At 42.4% G+C, this 14,752-nt stretch overlaps 1 protein-coding gene across 2 annotated transcripts in view; it reads left to right on the plus strand.

The window, feature by feature from the left end:
- PASK (PAS domain containing serine/threonine kinase) overlaps positions 1-14,752 on the plus strand; it is a 62,363-nt gene that overhangs the window by 41,095 nt on the left and 6,516 nt on the right. For both annotated transcript variants that reach the window (XM_051991706.1, XM_051991705.1), the window contains 4 exons: positions 10,576-10,748; positions 11,149-11,316; positions 12,587-12,712; positions 12,809-12,943. In XM_051991706.1, coding sequence (XP_051847666.1) covers positions 10,576-10,748; positions 11,149-11,316; positions 12,587-12,712; positions 12,809-12,943 — 602 coding nt within the window. The remainder of the gene's footprint in view (positions 1-10,575; positions 10,749-11,148; positions 11,317-12,586; positions 12,713-12,808; positions 12,944-14,752) is intronic.

A 14,752-nucleotide genomic window follows, 5' to 3' on the forward strand; every position in this document is an offset into this window, starting at 1 on the left:
ATCATTTTGAAGAGTTCTGGCAGAGCCCCGGTCATTGACATCCTACGTTATAGTCAAGAAACAATTTGGGAAGTCACATTCCTGCCATGACTAGAAGGAACGCCTGCTCGCTGTCACTTGGAGGCTGAATGGACTTGTTATAGTCACGCAACCCGATGGGCCAGTGGTTATACAGTGAACCTTCTCTATGATGGAGGGAAGTCTCCTGGAGACTCCAATTCTTCTTGGGACCTCATTGGAGTTGGAGGAAGTTGATGAATGGAAGACAGTTTCCCAGTTTCATCATGGCCTCTGCAAACCTTGGGTAATGGCCTTTGGTTTGTCCAGCCTGCACAGCTTTTCAGAGGTTCCTGAACTCGATATTTCAGTTCTTGATGGATCAAGGGAGGTGATGTCCTAGAGCCATGGCAAGTTCACTTATTTCCAGGATCCCTCCCTAGATGGGCCCTCGTCAAGAGCTGTAGAACCTAAGTTCTAGAAAATGCATTTTGAGGAGAAGATGAAAGAAGGGGACCCAATAATCAGCCAGTGAAGAGTCCTGTTTTTTGTTGTTGAGGCCTTCCTACTGTAGGAGATCTCTGCATAAAAAGGAAAACTCACAGAAATACCTTCTTCCAGTTGCTCTGGCAGCCCTCTTCATTGACCTCTCAGTTGCACTCTGAGAACGTGCAGGGGACACCTGACCCTGAGAGGCCACCTGTGACCTTCAGAATTCTTTGCCTCCCTCCTGATCTCCCCAGAGAAGGTGGATTCCAGGTCACCGTTGAGGCCAAGCCTCCAGAGACTGGATCCCTCCCTTTCCAGCTGGTTCCTGAAGAAAAGAGCTCCATGAGACGAGAGCCCCTCTTCAGACATGAAGGGAGCATGGCGGCCTGTTGCCCCTGACCTTGAGAACCTAAGGTGTCACTCTTCCCGTGATGGATCGGTTGGGCATCTTTTTGAATACCAAGCTCTGCTTTGCCATCCCCTCTTTTCACCGAGAGCCGATTTGACAACAGGGAAAAAGCTCCAGTTTTTAAGGATGAAAATCCAAGCTTGAATCCTGGCCCTAGGAGTGTGAGAACCTGGGTAAGTGCATAATCTCTCCTGGGCTTCTGTTCATACCTATGGATAATTTTGCCACTTGATCCATTAAACATTACTCCGTACTTTGTTCTACATTACAGATGCTGTAATGCGTAGACTGGTGGGTTGTGTTAACAATCAATATATGGACAGTTCCTCAACTGGTTTTGGTCAATCTGACCTGCAAATGTAACATAAACTGTCACTACCAAGGACAAAGTGTCGTAGCTCTAAGCCCAAAGGAAACAGTTTTTATGGCTTCTCCCTCTCTTCACATCCATTTATTTTGCTTGGCAGGGCTAAAGGGGCAGTGTTCTGCCTCGTTGCTTGTGGACAGCCTGGATCTGTTCAAAGTCCCCTACCTAATATCCTGTTGGTGTTGGTGGCCACAAATGAGACTGTGTTTTCCAGGATATGCAGGCATGTTGTTGGCCTAGACCTTTGTGGAGGGCTTGTTCTCACACTTGCGGACTCCACTTTCATCTCTGGGTGATGGTTGTGCTGGCTGGGCTTTGTCACAGAACTGCCTCAATTAATGGGATATGTGATGGTTACAGTGGACAAGCTGGCAGACGGTTTGCTTCCTGCCTTGTGCTGGATCTTCAACTCTAGCCAGGGTCGTCTATTTGCTCCCTGAAGTGCCTTGACTCCATATGCCTTTTCTCCCATATCACATCCAGTTGGGTCCCCATTTGCTTTCCCATTTTTAGACTGAGGCATTTGTGACCTGATAGATTAGAAAACCTTCTCTGACTACACTATCACTTTTAACTGAGAAAAGAATGAATCAACTAATGTATGAATTAAACTCTTTTTGAAAATAGTATTTTATTTTTCCAAACACCCGCAAAGATGGTTTGCAAATTCACCCTTGAAAAACCTTGTGTTCCTAATTTTTCTCCTTCTCTTCCTCCCTCTCTCCATCCCAAGATAGCAAGCAATCTGATGTAGGCTAAACATGTTCAGTTCTTCCAAAAGTATTTCTTGCTGCACAAGAAAAATTAGATTAAAAGAGAAAAACCAGAACCACCAACAAAATAAAGGTGAAAATACTATGTTTTGATCCACTTTCAGTCTCCATAGAGCTCTCTCTGGATGCAGATGGCTCTCTCCATCCTAATTCTATTGGAGTTCTTGAATCACCTCATTATTGAAAAGAGCCATGTCCATCAGAATTGATCATCATATAACTTGCAGTTGCCGTGTATAATGATCTCCTGGTTCTACTCACTTTACTTTGCATCAGTTCCTGTAAGTTTCTCCAGGCCTCTCTGAAACTCACATCCTGCTCATCATTTCTTCTGGAACAATAATATCCCATGACCTTCATATACCACAACTTGTTCAGCCATTCTCCTACTGATGGGCATCTACTCACTTTCCAGTTTCTTGCCACTACAGAAAGGGCTACCACAAACACTTTTGCATACGTGGTCCCTTTCCCTTTTTTGAGATTTCTTTGGGATACAATCCCAGTAGAAACACTGCTGGCTTAAAGGGGATGCACAGCTTGATAACTTTCTTAGCTTAGTTCCAGACTGCTCTCCAGAATGGTTGGATCCATTTACAACTCCACCAACAATGCATTAGTTTCCCAGTTTTCCCACATCCCCTCCAACATTTATCTTTATCTTGTCCTGTTATCTTAGCCAATCTGACAGGTGTTTGGTGGTTAGCAAAGATATTTAAAGGATATTAGAATTTAGTTTAATGATTAGTGACTTAGTTGAACATTGACATGGACCTCTGGGGGATTGAAGAGATAAAAAGATTCTCCTGTCCATTTTCCTTACCATTTAATAGTGAATACTTCCCAAATGAATCCTTTTGTGGCAAACCAGTAGCTGTCTTGGAGAAACGAAAGACACAAATCATATATTTGAAGTAATTTTGAAATCGCAAATGACTAGTCCGTAGTTCTTGAGGCTAAGAGCATGACTTCGATTTTAGATGGGACCCTGGACAGTGCAGTCAGAAAGACTTGAGTTAAAATGCAGCTTCATTCTCTTTCTAGCTGTAGGTCCTGGGCAAATTACTTCTGTCTCTGCCTCAGTTTCCTCTACTGTAAAATGGGGACAGTAATAGCACCACTCAGAGTCGTAGGATCAAATAAGGTAACGTTTCTAAGGAAATGCCGATTCCCTTCTTTCTTATTTTCTGGCCTCTAGGGTTTTCAGGTCTTTTTTGTCAGCTGATGATACAAACCTTGAGAAGCACACAGGGAGGACCGGATTATAGAATGATTGCAGCAGACTGGCTTCCCAAGCCTTTTCCTTATAGATCTCCTGGCTTCCGCCAAGTCTAGGCTGAAGTCCCACCTTTGTCAAAGAACCTTCCCTAGGGGAGGTGTAACCAGTGTGTCAGAGCAGCAGGAAGAAATGCAATGAACCCCACTCCCACCTTCTCCCCCAAACAGATCTAGAAAGCACTCCAGACTTAGTCCTGTTGGGAAAATCCAAGAAAAAATATGACTGTGGGATATTTTTCTGTCATAGGGACACAGAAAGGTCTGCAAACACTGGGGCTGGGGGCTCGCTATTCTAGTGGTCCAGCACAGGGAGAAGCTGTACACCAGCATAAGAAAATGTGCGCCAACATAGAGAGGTCTAAGCCAGTGTAGTGGATCCCAGCCCCAGCGTAGAGCATTCCTGTTCTGCGTCATATATTCAGGTCATACCCAGAAGGGACCTGCCCTCAGGGCAGTGTCTCAAAGGGAAGAACACTTGCAGGCTGTTCAGAAGCAAGTAGAAGCTATATTGGACTTCAGGAGCTGAGAGGTATCTGCAGGAGAATTAGTGAAGCAGGAATCCTTGGCCAAAAGGACACACGTGACCTGCAAGGCTTGGAAAAGGGAGCACTCGATATCCTGGGAAAACAGTAGCAGGACCAGCTTAGACTTTTTCTCTAGAAGTGTGCGGAACTTGGTCCTGACATAAGGAAAGAGGGTAGAAGAATGGATAGCCAAAAAGTGGAATTCATTATAAAAAACTTATTCTGATTTCTGGTGATAAGGATGCTCCAGACCCAGACCCCCCAAAAGAGGAAGACTCCAAAACATTTATGAGCAAACCCTCAAAGAAAAACACACCTTGGGCACAAATTCAAATAGAATTCCTAGAAGAGATGAAACAAGAATTTTTTAAAAATCAAAAAAAGTTTTTTTTAACAAGTGAAATAAGTTCTAGAGGAAAAAAATGGAAAAGAAATGAGAGCCAGGGAAGAAAGAATTGCAAAGAATTAACAGCTTGTCTCGATATACAAAACTTTGTCTGAGGAACAAACTGCCTGAAAATTAAAATGGATAAAACAGATGCCAAAAAGTTCGTGAAGTAACAAGGAATTAAGAGTCAAGATACTGAAAAAAGTGTATCTTCTCCTTTGTTGATCTGAAGAGTCAAGCTCTTCAATCACAGGATATGCATTTATTAAATCAGATATATCCAGTCCTTCATTTTTTGCCTTAACCAGTGCCTTTTGTAATCTTGTCATAGGCTGCTTCATAGGTGGTGCTAATTGTGTTACTGCCTCTCCCCCTCCTCCTTCTCCCTCCACCATGAAAGGTTAATTGAGGGAGGTAGGTCAGGGGATGGGGATTGCCCTAATTTCTTCTGCTGTGAAGTACCACACTCAAAATTGTACTTAACTTCATTCTTATTTGATTCTTCATCCTTGTCATCTAGTTTATCTGGATCCTCCCCCTCCTGCTCTTTCTTCTTTTTTCTTATTATAATACTTATATAATTTCTTAAAGCCAGTTGTATTAAATGATATGTTTAAATTGTTTCTTTGGAAATTGAGTCAGGTCCATTATCATTGTAGTATTGACATAGTTGCTCTCCTACTAATTTCCACTCATCTGGATTCAATTCTTTTCCCTTAGAGAACCAAGGAGATGTGTACTGTACTGTTTCTAAAAGTTCAATGATTGGTTCCCAAGTTACAATCAAATTTTGGCTTTTTGTAAGTCTGACAATGCTCTCTACACAATTTCCTTGAATTTGAAAAGAAGGCTGTTTTCTAAACATCCATCCCATTTCAGCTGAAGCACTAGTTTAGACTTTACAAAGTTTCCTTCTTGTACTTACCCTAATTTCTGGATCAGAGAGACTTTGCCACTGAAGACTTTTTCACTGAAATCAGGATCGGAGGCTTTTCCACTGAAATCAGGATCATGTCAGCCCCGCGTTGGGCGCCAAAATGTAATATTCTCTCTAAAATGTAATGTTTTCTGTTGAGGTTTTCTTGGGGTCTCTGGAAGCAGCCTTCATTTCCGTTCAGTAATCACTACACGAGTAGCCAGAGGTTAAAGCCCAAATCCTTTATTGTCTCCTTCAAAGTCTTGTTTCCTTCACTGGGGCCTGGTTAGCTTTTTTAGAGGCCTATCTCTCTATGGTTCTGAGAGGTTGAGCTCCCGCCTGCCTTCCCTGGCTTCTGAATCTCCCTGAATCCAAAGGTTGTGCTTCAGCCTTCAGCCACCACAAAAGTGGACAATGGAATGAATCTGTCTCAGTCTCTGAGAGTTTCTAGTGCGCTTGTCTTCTTTGGCCCTGAGAGCTTCTAGCTTATATGCTTCACACTGAGTATAAACCAATCATTATATCACTAGGAAACCATTATTTGTTGTAGTATTAAATCAACACTAAACTAGATTTAACCATTGTCTCCTCAATTCCACTTAGTACCTTGTAAGCATCCTTTGTTTTAAGTTCAGAGTTCTGGCCCATAACAAGAATTTTTTTTTTTAATGGAGGTTATTTCTTAACAAAAACTGATCTAGAAAGGAGATTAAAGAGGGAGGATTACCTGGAAGCACTAACTTTAAAAAGAGCCTAGAAAACCTATTTTTAAAAAAAAAATCTTAAAAGAAAACTACATAGTCCTCTTTGAACCAGAGTATAAAGTAAAAATAGAAATAAGCCACCAGTCATTTTCTGAAGAAACCCTCAAATGAAAACTCCTAGGAACATCATTGCCAAATACAGAGATTCTAGGCCAAAGGAAGCTAGAAAGAATTTAAGCATTGAAGAATTATAATCAGGATTGATCTGTTAATCAATAAGCAGTTATTAAATACTTACTATGTGCCAGGTGCTGAAGATACAAAGGCAAAAGACAGTCTTTACTCTTGAGGAACACAGTCTGATGAGAGAGTCACCATGAAAACAAGTAGGTACAAAGAAGCTATTTAGCAGTCATGAATAAGGAGAAGGCAAAAGAAAGGGGCTGACAGCTAAGAATAACTTGCCCGGAAAACTGAGGATAATCTACAGGGGAATGGGCTTTTAATGAATTGAGGACTTCAGGCTTCCTTGAGAAGAACAGAATGTTGGAGAAGTTTGGACATTGAAACACAGGAACCAAGAGAAACATAACAAGAAAATGTGGATAACAAAGATAAGCTGCTTACATTCTGTTATAGGGAGATAATAGGAGTCCTCTCTAAACCCTCTCCTCATCAGGGGAAATAGAGAGTGAGCCTAATTAGGTAAAAGGGTTCTCATGTCTGGGTGATCTTAGAAGAATGGAAGGAGAAAGCATAAGGAATTACCAGGGCAGGCAAGGAGGAGGAAGATTAGGGAAAATTCTCAATCATAATTGGGATGGCACCAGTACAAGTATATGCAAATAAGGAGGGAATTGTTAGGGAAAGACCTTAAATTCTCCCTCTCCCTCTCCCCCTCACCTTCTCTCTTTCCCTCCTCCCTCCCTTCCCTCCTCCTTCTCTCTCTCTCTCTCTTTCTCTCACACACACACATTTAAAACTGGGTACAGAAATGTCTTAATAGGGAACTAGGAGAGAAAAGGGAGAATAAGAGGGAGAAGAGATTAAAGGAGAGATTTAGCAAAACAAGGAAGGACAAAAATATTTATAGCTCTTTTTTAGGAGGCAAAGAACTGGAATTCGGAGTTTTCTTTCATTTTGGGAATGGTTGAACCAAATGATGGTATATACTTAAATTTTTTTTTAATAATAGCTTTTCATTTTCAACATTAACCCCTGTAAAACCTTGTGTTCTAAATTTTTCTCCCTTCCTCTCATCCCCTCCCCTGAGAGTGACATTTTTGGGGAGGTTTGGTGACCTCACCAAAAGTCTGAGCTGAAGAAAAAAAGGTTTCTTTTAAATTTTTTTTTTATAATTTTTACTTAATAGCATTTCATTTTCCCAATTACATGTAAATCTAATTTTCATCATTCATATTTGTAAGATTTGGAGTTCCAAATTTTTTTCTTCCTTTTTTTTCGCTCCCACCTCCTCAAGACAGCAAGCAATCTGATGTTATCCATATACAGTCATTTGAAACATTTCCATATCAGTCATGTTGTGAAAGAAAAATCAAAACAGAAGAGAAAACCCATGAGAAAAAAAAAAGTGAAAATAATGTTTCCATTGGCATTCAGTCTCCATAGTTCTTTTTCTGCATGTGGATAACATTTTCTGCCCCAAGCTTGTTGGAATTGTCTTGGGTCACTGTGTTACTGAGACGAGCTCATAATTGCTATATAGCTATAGTCATAGTCGATCACCACATAATCTTGTTGTTACTGTGTACAATGTTATCCTGGTTCAGCTCACCTCCTTCAGCATCAGTTCATGTAACTCTTTCCAGGCTTTTCTAAAATCATCTTGTTCATCATTTCTTATAGAACAATAGTATTTCATTACATTCAAATATACAACTTATTCATCCATTCCTCAATTAATGGGCTTCTACTCATTTTCAAATTCTTTATAATAGAAGGGCTGTTACAAACATTTTTGCACATGTGGGGCCTTTTCTTTTCTTTAGGATTTCCTTGGGTTACCGACCCAGTAGTGACACTGGTGGGTCAAAGGGTATGCAGAGTTTTATAGTTTATATAGGCAGAGTTCCAGATTGCTTTCCAGATGACTAGATCAGTTCACAACTCCACCAACAATGCATTAGTGTCCCAGTTTCCTTATATCCCTTCCAACATTTTTCATTATCTTTTCCTGTCATCTTAGCAAATCTGAAAGGTACAAGGCGCTACTTTAGGTTGTTTTAATTTGTATTTCTCTAATCAGTTGTAAATCAGGGCATTTTTTATATAATGGTAGATGACTTAATTTCTTTATCTGAAAATGGTTCATATCCTTTGACCTTTTATCACTTGGGGAATGACTTGTATTCTTATTAATTTGACTCAATTATCTAGACATTTAAAAAATGAGGCCTTTATCAGAAACAGACTACAAATTGTTTCCCAGCTTTCTGTTTGTCTTTTAATCTTGGCTGCACTGCTTTTATTTGTGTAAAACCTTTGTAATTTGATGTAATCAAAATAATCTTATTTTGTGGTTCATAATGTTCTTTATTTCTTGTTTGGTCAAAAATTCTTCCTTTCTCTAAAAATCTGACAGGCAAACTATCTCTTGCTCTCCTAATTTACTTATATTATTGTTCTTTATGTCTAAATCATGAGTTTATTTTGACCTTACTTTGGGATAATGTCTGTACCTAGTTTTTGCCATACTATTTTCCAGTTTTCCCAGCAATTTTCTTCAAATAGTTCTTATCCCAGAAGCTGGAGTCTTTGGGTTTATCAGACAGTAGATAACTAGTCATTGTCTATTGTGTCTTGTGTACCTAACCTTTCCCATTGATCTACCACTCTATTTCTTAGCCAGTACCAAATGGTTTTGATGGCCACTGCTTTATAACATACTTTTAGGTCTGGTACTAGTAGACCACCTTCTTTGGGTTTTTTTCCCCTCATTAATTCCCTTGATATTCCTGACCTTTTGTTTTTCCAGATGAATTTTATTTTTTTTCTAGCTCTATAAAATAATTGTTGGGCAATTTGATTGGTACAGCACTGAATAACAAGATTAATCTTAGTAGAGTTGTGTTTTTATACTATCTTGACCTACTTGTGAGCACTTGATATTTTTCCAATTATTTAAATTTGACTTTATTTGTGTGAAAAGTATTTTGTAATTGTGTTCATAGAGTTCCTGATTTTGTCTTGGCAGGTAGTCTCCTGAATATTTTATATTATCTATTATTATTTTAAATGGGATTTCTCTATCTCTTGCTTCTGGACTTTGTTGGTAATATATAGAAATACCGATGATTTCTGTGGGTTTATTTTATATCCTTCAGCTCTGCTAAAGCTGTTGATTGTTTCTTGTAGTTTTGAGTTGATTCTCTAGGATTCTGCTAGTATACTGTCATCATCTGCAAAGAGTGATGGGTTTTTTCCCTCATTACCTACTGTAATTTGAAAAAAGACTTCTTTCTGGCAGACTTCTGAGAAGTAGGTGTCCCCCAGGGTCTGGCCGTCTCCTCTCCTCTCTCTAGACCGTTTCACTCGATGGTCTCTTGTACCCTCATGGATTCAGATAATCCTTTCTGCCTCCGTGGTTCTCTGAACACTCCTCCAGCCATAACTTCTCTGCTGAGCTCCAGTCTTGTGTCTCTAGCTGCTGTGTGGACATTTCAAATTGGATGTCTCTTAAGTCATCTTAAACCCGACCTATCCAAAATGGAACTCATCCCCTTTCTCCAAAAGTCCTTCCCACCCCCCCTTTTCACTGGTACTGTGGGAGGTCACTCCCTTCTCCCTAGCCCTCAGGCCCCAACCTCGCTCCCCTGCTCTCGCAGATCCAAGTGGTTGCCAGAGTCCGTCTCTCACCCACAGCCCCTTTGTTCCTCTGACTGCCTCTGGTGGCCTATTCCCATGGCCTTGCCGATGGGTCTGCCTGCCTCAAGTGTGGGTCTGACCAAGTCGCCCCTTCCTTTTTCTCAGTAAAACTAGGGGCTCCCTGTCAGCCAGGTAGTAAGCCACTTTTCCAGCCTTCTTAATATTTTACTTCCTTTTCTAGTCCAGTGACACTGGCTCCCTTCCTGTTTCTTAAACAGCATGCTCCATTTCCAGATTCTGGGGATTTTCTCCGGCTCTCTGTCCCCCAGGCCTGAAATGTTCCCCCTCCTCATCTCTGTCTCTGGCTTTCCTGATTTACTTCAAGTCCCAGCTCAAATTCCCCCTGATTCTTTAGGTTTTCCCCAACCCACTGTAATTTTATTATTTATTATTGATTATTTCTAGTTTGTCCTGTCTATATCTTGTTTGAAAACAGTGTTTGCATGTGGTTTCCTCCATTAGATTGTGAGCTCCTTGAGAGCAGGAACTGACTTTCAATTTTTGGTACCCCCAGTGTGGAGTTCAGTGTCTGGCACGGAGGAGGGGCTTGATAAATATCTGACTGACCAGTTGACATCTCCTCCCTTGTTGACCTGATCCCCAGGCCACAACAGTCCTCTCCTCGATCAGCCTGGTGTCCGTGCTGTAGATGTCCACTACTGATGTGACGGCGCTGGTGCTTCCTGGCCCCGTTGAAGCCCAGCCTTTTTTGTGCTGTTCCACATCTTCCTTCCTGTCCTTCCTTATTCCGTCTCTGAAGCCTCCTTGGAGAGCATCATAAAGTGGATAATAAAAAAAAAAAAAATACTCTTCAAAAATATCCTCATTTCCCCCTCCTCCTTTAGGTATACATTATGAAATAAAGCACGTGGAGTTAAATAATGCAGATTTGTTTTGCTGTTGGGTGGTGAAAGACTTCTTCCAAAACCATCACTCGGCAGGAAGGGGCCAGTATTTATTTTCCAACTTGGGTGCTTCAACTCACTCCTTAATCGATTCCAAGATCACCATTGAAGAAGTAGGTATCTGAAGTCCTCCTGGGCCAGTCCTTGACCTTCCAGAGTCTGGGCCAAACGATCTCTTTGGGGCCTTCGAATGACCTAATACTAGCCATCTTTTGGTCTGTCACTAGCAGTATTATATTTTGGGCTAATAATACTCTTTTCCTTTCTTTTCTTTCTTTCTTTCTTTCTTTTTTTTTTTTTGAATGGGAGGAAGTAAGAAAGACTGTTGATTCTTTGTCTGCTTTTGGGGCTGAGAGATTGGATTCTCCTCTCTGGAGCCTGGCTAGCTCCACAGCTTCAGATGCTGCCAGGAGCATTCGGCGCCCCTTTTGTGGCCTGGGCAGGGCTGGGCTGGGTCATTTCTTGTCCACTTTACCATCTGGCCTCTGAGGTCTCTGTTTTGTTCTGTTCCAGGAGCAAAAACCAAAAGACTTTTTGGATGAATCTTCCCTGATTAAAGACTTAGAGATTCTGAGGGCTTATGAGGGAGAATATGGAAGCCGTTACATCACCCAGAGGCCCATCGGCAGTGGCGCTTTTGGCTTTGTTTGGATTGCTAAGCATAAGCAAAGTAACAGGGAGGTAAAGAACCTCTTGGTGGGTGTGGAGCAGCCTCTCAGCCTGGTGCCCCTCCTAGTAACTTTCACTACCTACAGACTTGCTTTTTTATGTCCTTTGATGGTGGTCTGCCAGCATGGGATGGGCAGAAGGGAGCTTTGGGGAGGTTTTTAATGTCTGTTATTTGGGTGGATATTTTAGAGAGTGAAAAGATCCACCTGGGACTTCCTCTCTGTATTGTAATAGGCCCGAGGAGTTCAAAACAGGAAATGCTTAGAAAATGGCCAATGACATAAGACTGAAAAGGGGGATCTGAGCACAGTCAGGAATGAGATGTGGGCCCCCTGTAGTAGAAATCTACCTTTTGTCTGTTGGTATGACAGATTCTGTCTCTGAGCACCCCCTGGAATGGGCTCATACACCTTTGCTTTTCTGCAGTGAGCTTTCTAGTTCCTATTTAGGTCATTTAGCTGAAAAAATAATTTAGGACTTAGCCCAGGCTCAGGTATGACCAAGTCAGGTAGGATTAGCACCTGATTACTGGCTTACTTTTGAAGAGTGGCAAATGTTTAGGATTGAATGGCTTGAAAAACTTAATGGAAAAAGCTTTAATAGTGTTTTGTAAACATAATGTGATTAATATGTTTTAAATAGGGATGATATATTTTTTTCCCTAGAGAAACAGGTGGAGGAGGGTGTAGAAACCTCAGCGGCCTCTGGCCTCTGGTATCTCATCTTCTCTGATTGTATGTAGATGCACTGATTCATGTGTTACATGTATATTTTATACACTTATTTGGACATATACACACTTACACATAGACATAAATAGTCAGTGAGATGGCACAGAGCATAGAGCATTGGGCCTGGAGTTAGGACCTCAGTTGAACTTGTTCTCAGACACTTAATAACTGGGTAATTCTGGGCAAGTCACTTCACCTTATTTATCTCAATTTTCTCATCTTTAAAATGAGCCAGAGAAGGAAATCTTTGTCAAGAAAACCCCAAATGATGCCACAAAGAGTTGGATGCAATTGAAAAATGATCGAAAAACTAAACAATAAAATATATTCATGTATGTGACTTGATAATTCAAATTGCTACTTTAACTTTGTTTTGGAAGGAGTCAGGAAATAAAGTTAAAAAGCCTACAATTTGAAGTCACAGAACTCAGTACTAAGCTTGGCTGCTTACTTGTGCTATTGGAAACAGTCTTTGGAACAGCAGGGTTAAAGGTAGAGGGAAGGACTTGATGGATTTTTTTTTTTTTTTTTGCCCTGTGCTTTTGGTCTAGGTTGTGGTAAAGTTTATTAGGAAGGAGAAGGTGTTGGAGGATTGTTGGGTGGTCGATTCAGAATTGGGAAAAGTGACTCAAGAGATCGCCATTCTCTGGCGGATGCGACATCCCAACATCATTAAGGTATGTTCACCTGCTTTTTTGGTCTTCACTCGATTGTTCGAAAGGGAAAGATGAGTAAGAGTCAGAGCGATCTCAGCGATCTCTCTTTCCTTCCAGGTGTTAGACGTGTTTGAAAATGAAGGGTTTTTCCAGCTCGTGATGGAGAAACATGGGTCTGGGATGGATCTCTTCACCTTCATCGACAGCCACCCCAGTATGGACGAGGCCCTGGCAAGCTACATCTTCAGACAAGTGAGAACTGGCCTGAACGAGTCAGGGAGGGGGCGTGTGTCCATGGGAGGTCTGTATGTCACTGAGAAAGCGCAGGCCTCCTGAGGGTTGTGGACACCACGAGGGAGAGAGGGGATGGCTTCTCATCCATCAGCAAGTGTCTGTCATATTCATCTGGGAGAGCGGTAGACCTAGGAGCTCTAGCCTCCCAGAGGTTAGATGATCTGATTTGGGGGCAGGATTAAGGAAGACAAATCAATAGGAAAAACAATGGATTTCATCCTTGCGTGCGTAGTAATTTTTAGCAATTGGGAATTCTCTATGTACAGACACGCACAAATAAGTAGCTTCTTGTCCCCGCTCAATGACAAATAATCCAAGCAAAAGGATCAAGAACTTCAGCCACAGAAGGTGTAAGTTCTAGCAGGTTCTGAAGTGCGTGTAATCCCACTGGATCATCAGACAAGCAAGCACAGATCTTAGTGTAGGCCCTTTGCAGAGAATAGAGGGCGGGGCTGTGACACGGGCAGTCCCTGGTCAGAGATTAATTCCCCAGTGGAGTCTGTAGGGAACAGCCACCCTAGGAGCTAAGCCGTGCAGATCTCTGGTTTTTAGGAGAGCGAGCCTCGGAAGACGGCGGGCTTTGCCCAGGGTGGCAGCTCCTCTCTGCCCAGTCAGCTTCGGGCTCGCTCTCTCGATCAGCAGGGACAGTCAGAGGCAGATTTAGAAGCAAGATGCACAGGATGCCGGAGCCCCTGCTTGGCTGCCCCCGCCTGGCTGCCTGATGCTTTGGAGGGCTCTGCAGAGGCTGTTTCTTCCCCCTTAGTTGACACTCAGGGCTTCTCAGTAGCCCGTTTTCCTTGGATGTGTATGAGGAGGACCAGACACGATTCCAGTTGTCTTTGCTTCCCCACATTGCTTCTGAGTGGGAACTATCTAGTTCCCTGCAAAAAGTGTTCCCTGCCTGATCCTTCATGGGGACGATCCTTCATGGGGAGGAAGATTTTCTATCTGTATTGGAGGTGAAGGCCGGTCATATGAACAGTCCTGATCTAGGAGCAGTCACTAACATGGTGGATGACAGAGTCAGGCTGGATGGGCCAGAGCCATGGAGACATGGAAAGACTTGCAAGGACAAGAGCAGGGAGTTTTCCCGAGAAAGCCAGGGCTGTCTGAATAGCCAGCTCAGGGGAGTCAGAGGGAGAGAGTGGCCCCTGGAGATGTTGAGAAGGAAGGTAGGGCAGCTGGAAAGACCCCAAGCTCTAGGTCGGGGAGGGGGCCAGGTACTGGCCAGAGCTCCGGGTCTGGACCAAGGGCAGCTATTGGCCTGCTCCTGGAAGCTGCTCCTATTCTTGACTCCCAGGCCAGCGCATCTCTCCTGCTCTGGATCTCAACTTCCTCAGCTCAAAAATGGGACGGTTCTCTCTCTAAAGATTCTTCCAACTCCAAGTCATTGGTCCTAAGGAAAGGGTTTGACTTTGGGTGCCATGTTTTTAGAAGAGAATTTCCACTAGAGAATTTCCAGAAGGGGGTCTATCAGGCCTGTATAAGGGCTTGAGTTCAAAGCAAGTGAGGAAGGGTTGAATGAATGATGATGCTTAGTGTGGAGAAGAGAAGACTCAGGGGCAGGACATGTGCTTTCTCCTATTAGGAGTGTAGTGTTCTGATTGGTTTTCTGGAGGTCTCTGGACCAGCCTTCTTTTCAGCTGAATAATCACCATGAGAATAGCCAGGGATAAAGTCCAGATTCTTTATTGTCTCCTCCGCAGTCTAGTTTCCTAGCCTGGGGCCTGGGGCAGCTTTCTGGAGGTTCTCCGGAATGTGTCTTGG

This window comes from Antechinus flavipes, chromosome 3 (assembly GCF_016432865.1).
Source record: "Antechinus flavipes isolate AdamAnt ecotype Samford, QLD, Australia chromosome 3, AdamAnt_v2, whole genome shotgun sequence".
In the NCBI taxonomy this organism is placed as follows: domain Eukaryota; kingdom Metazoa; phylum Chordata; class Mammalia; order Dasyuromorphia; family Dasyuridae; genus Antechinus; species Antechinus flavipes.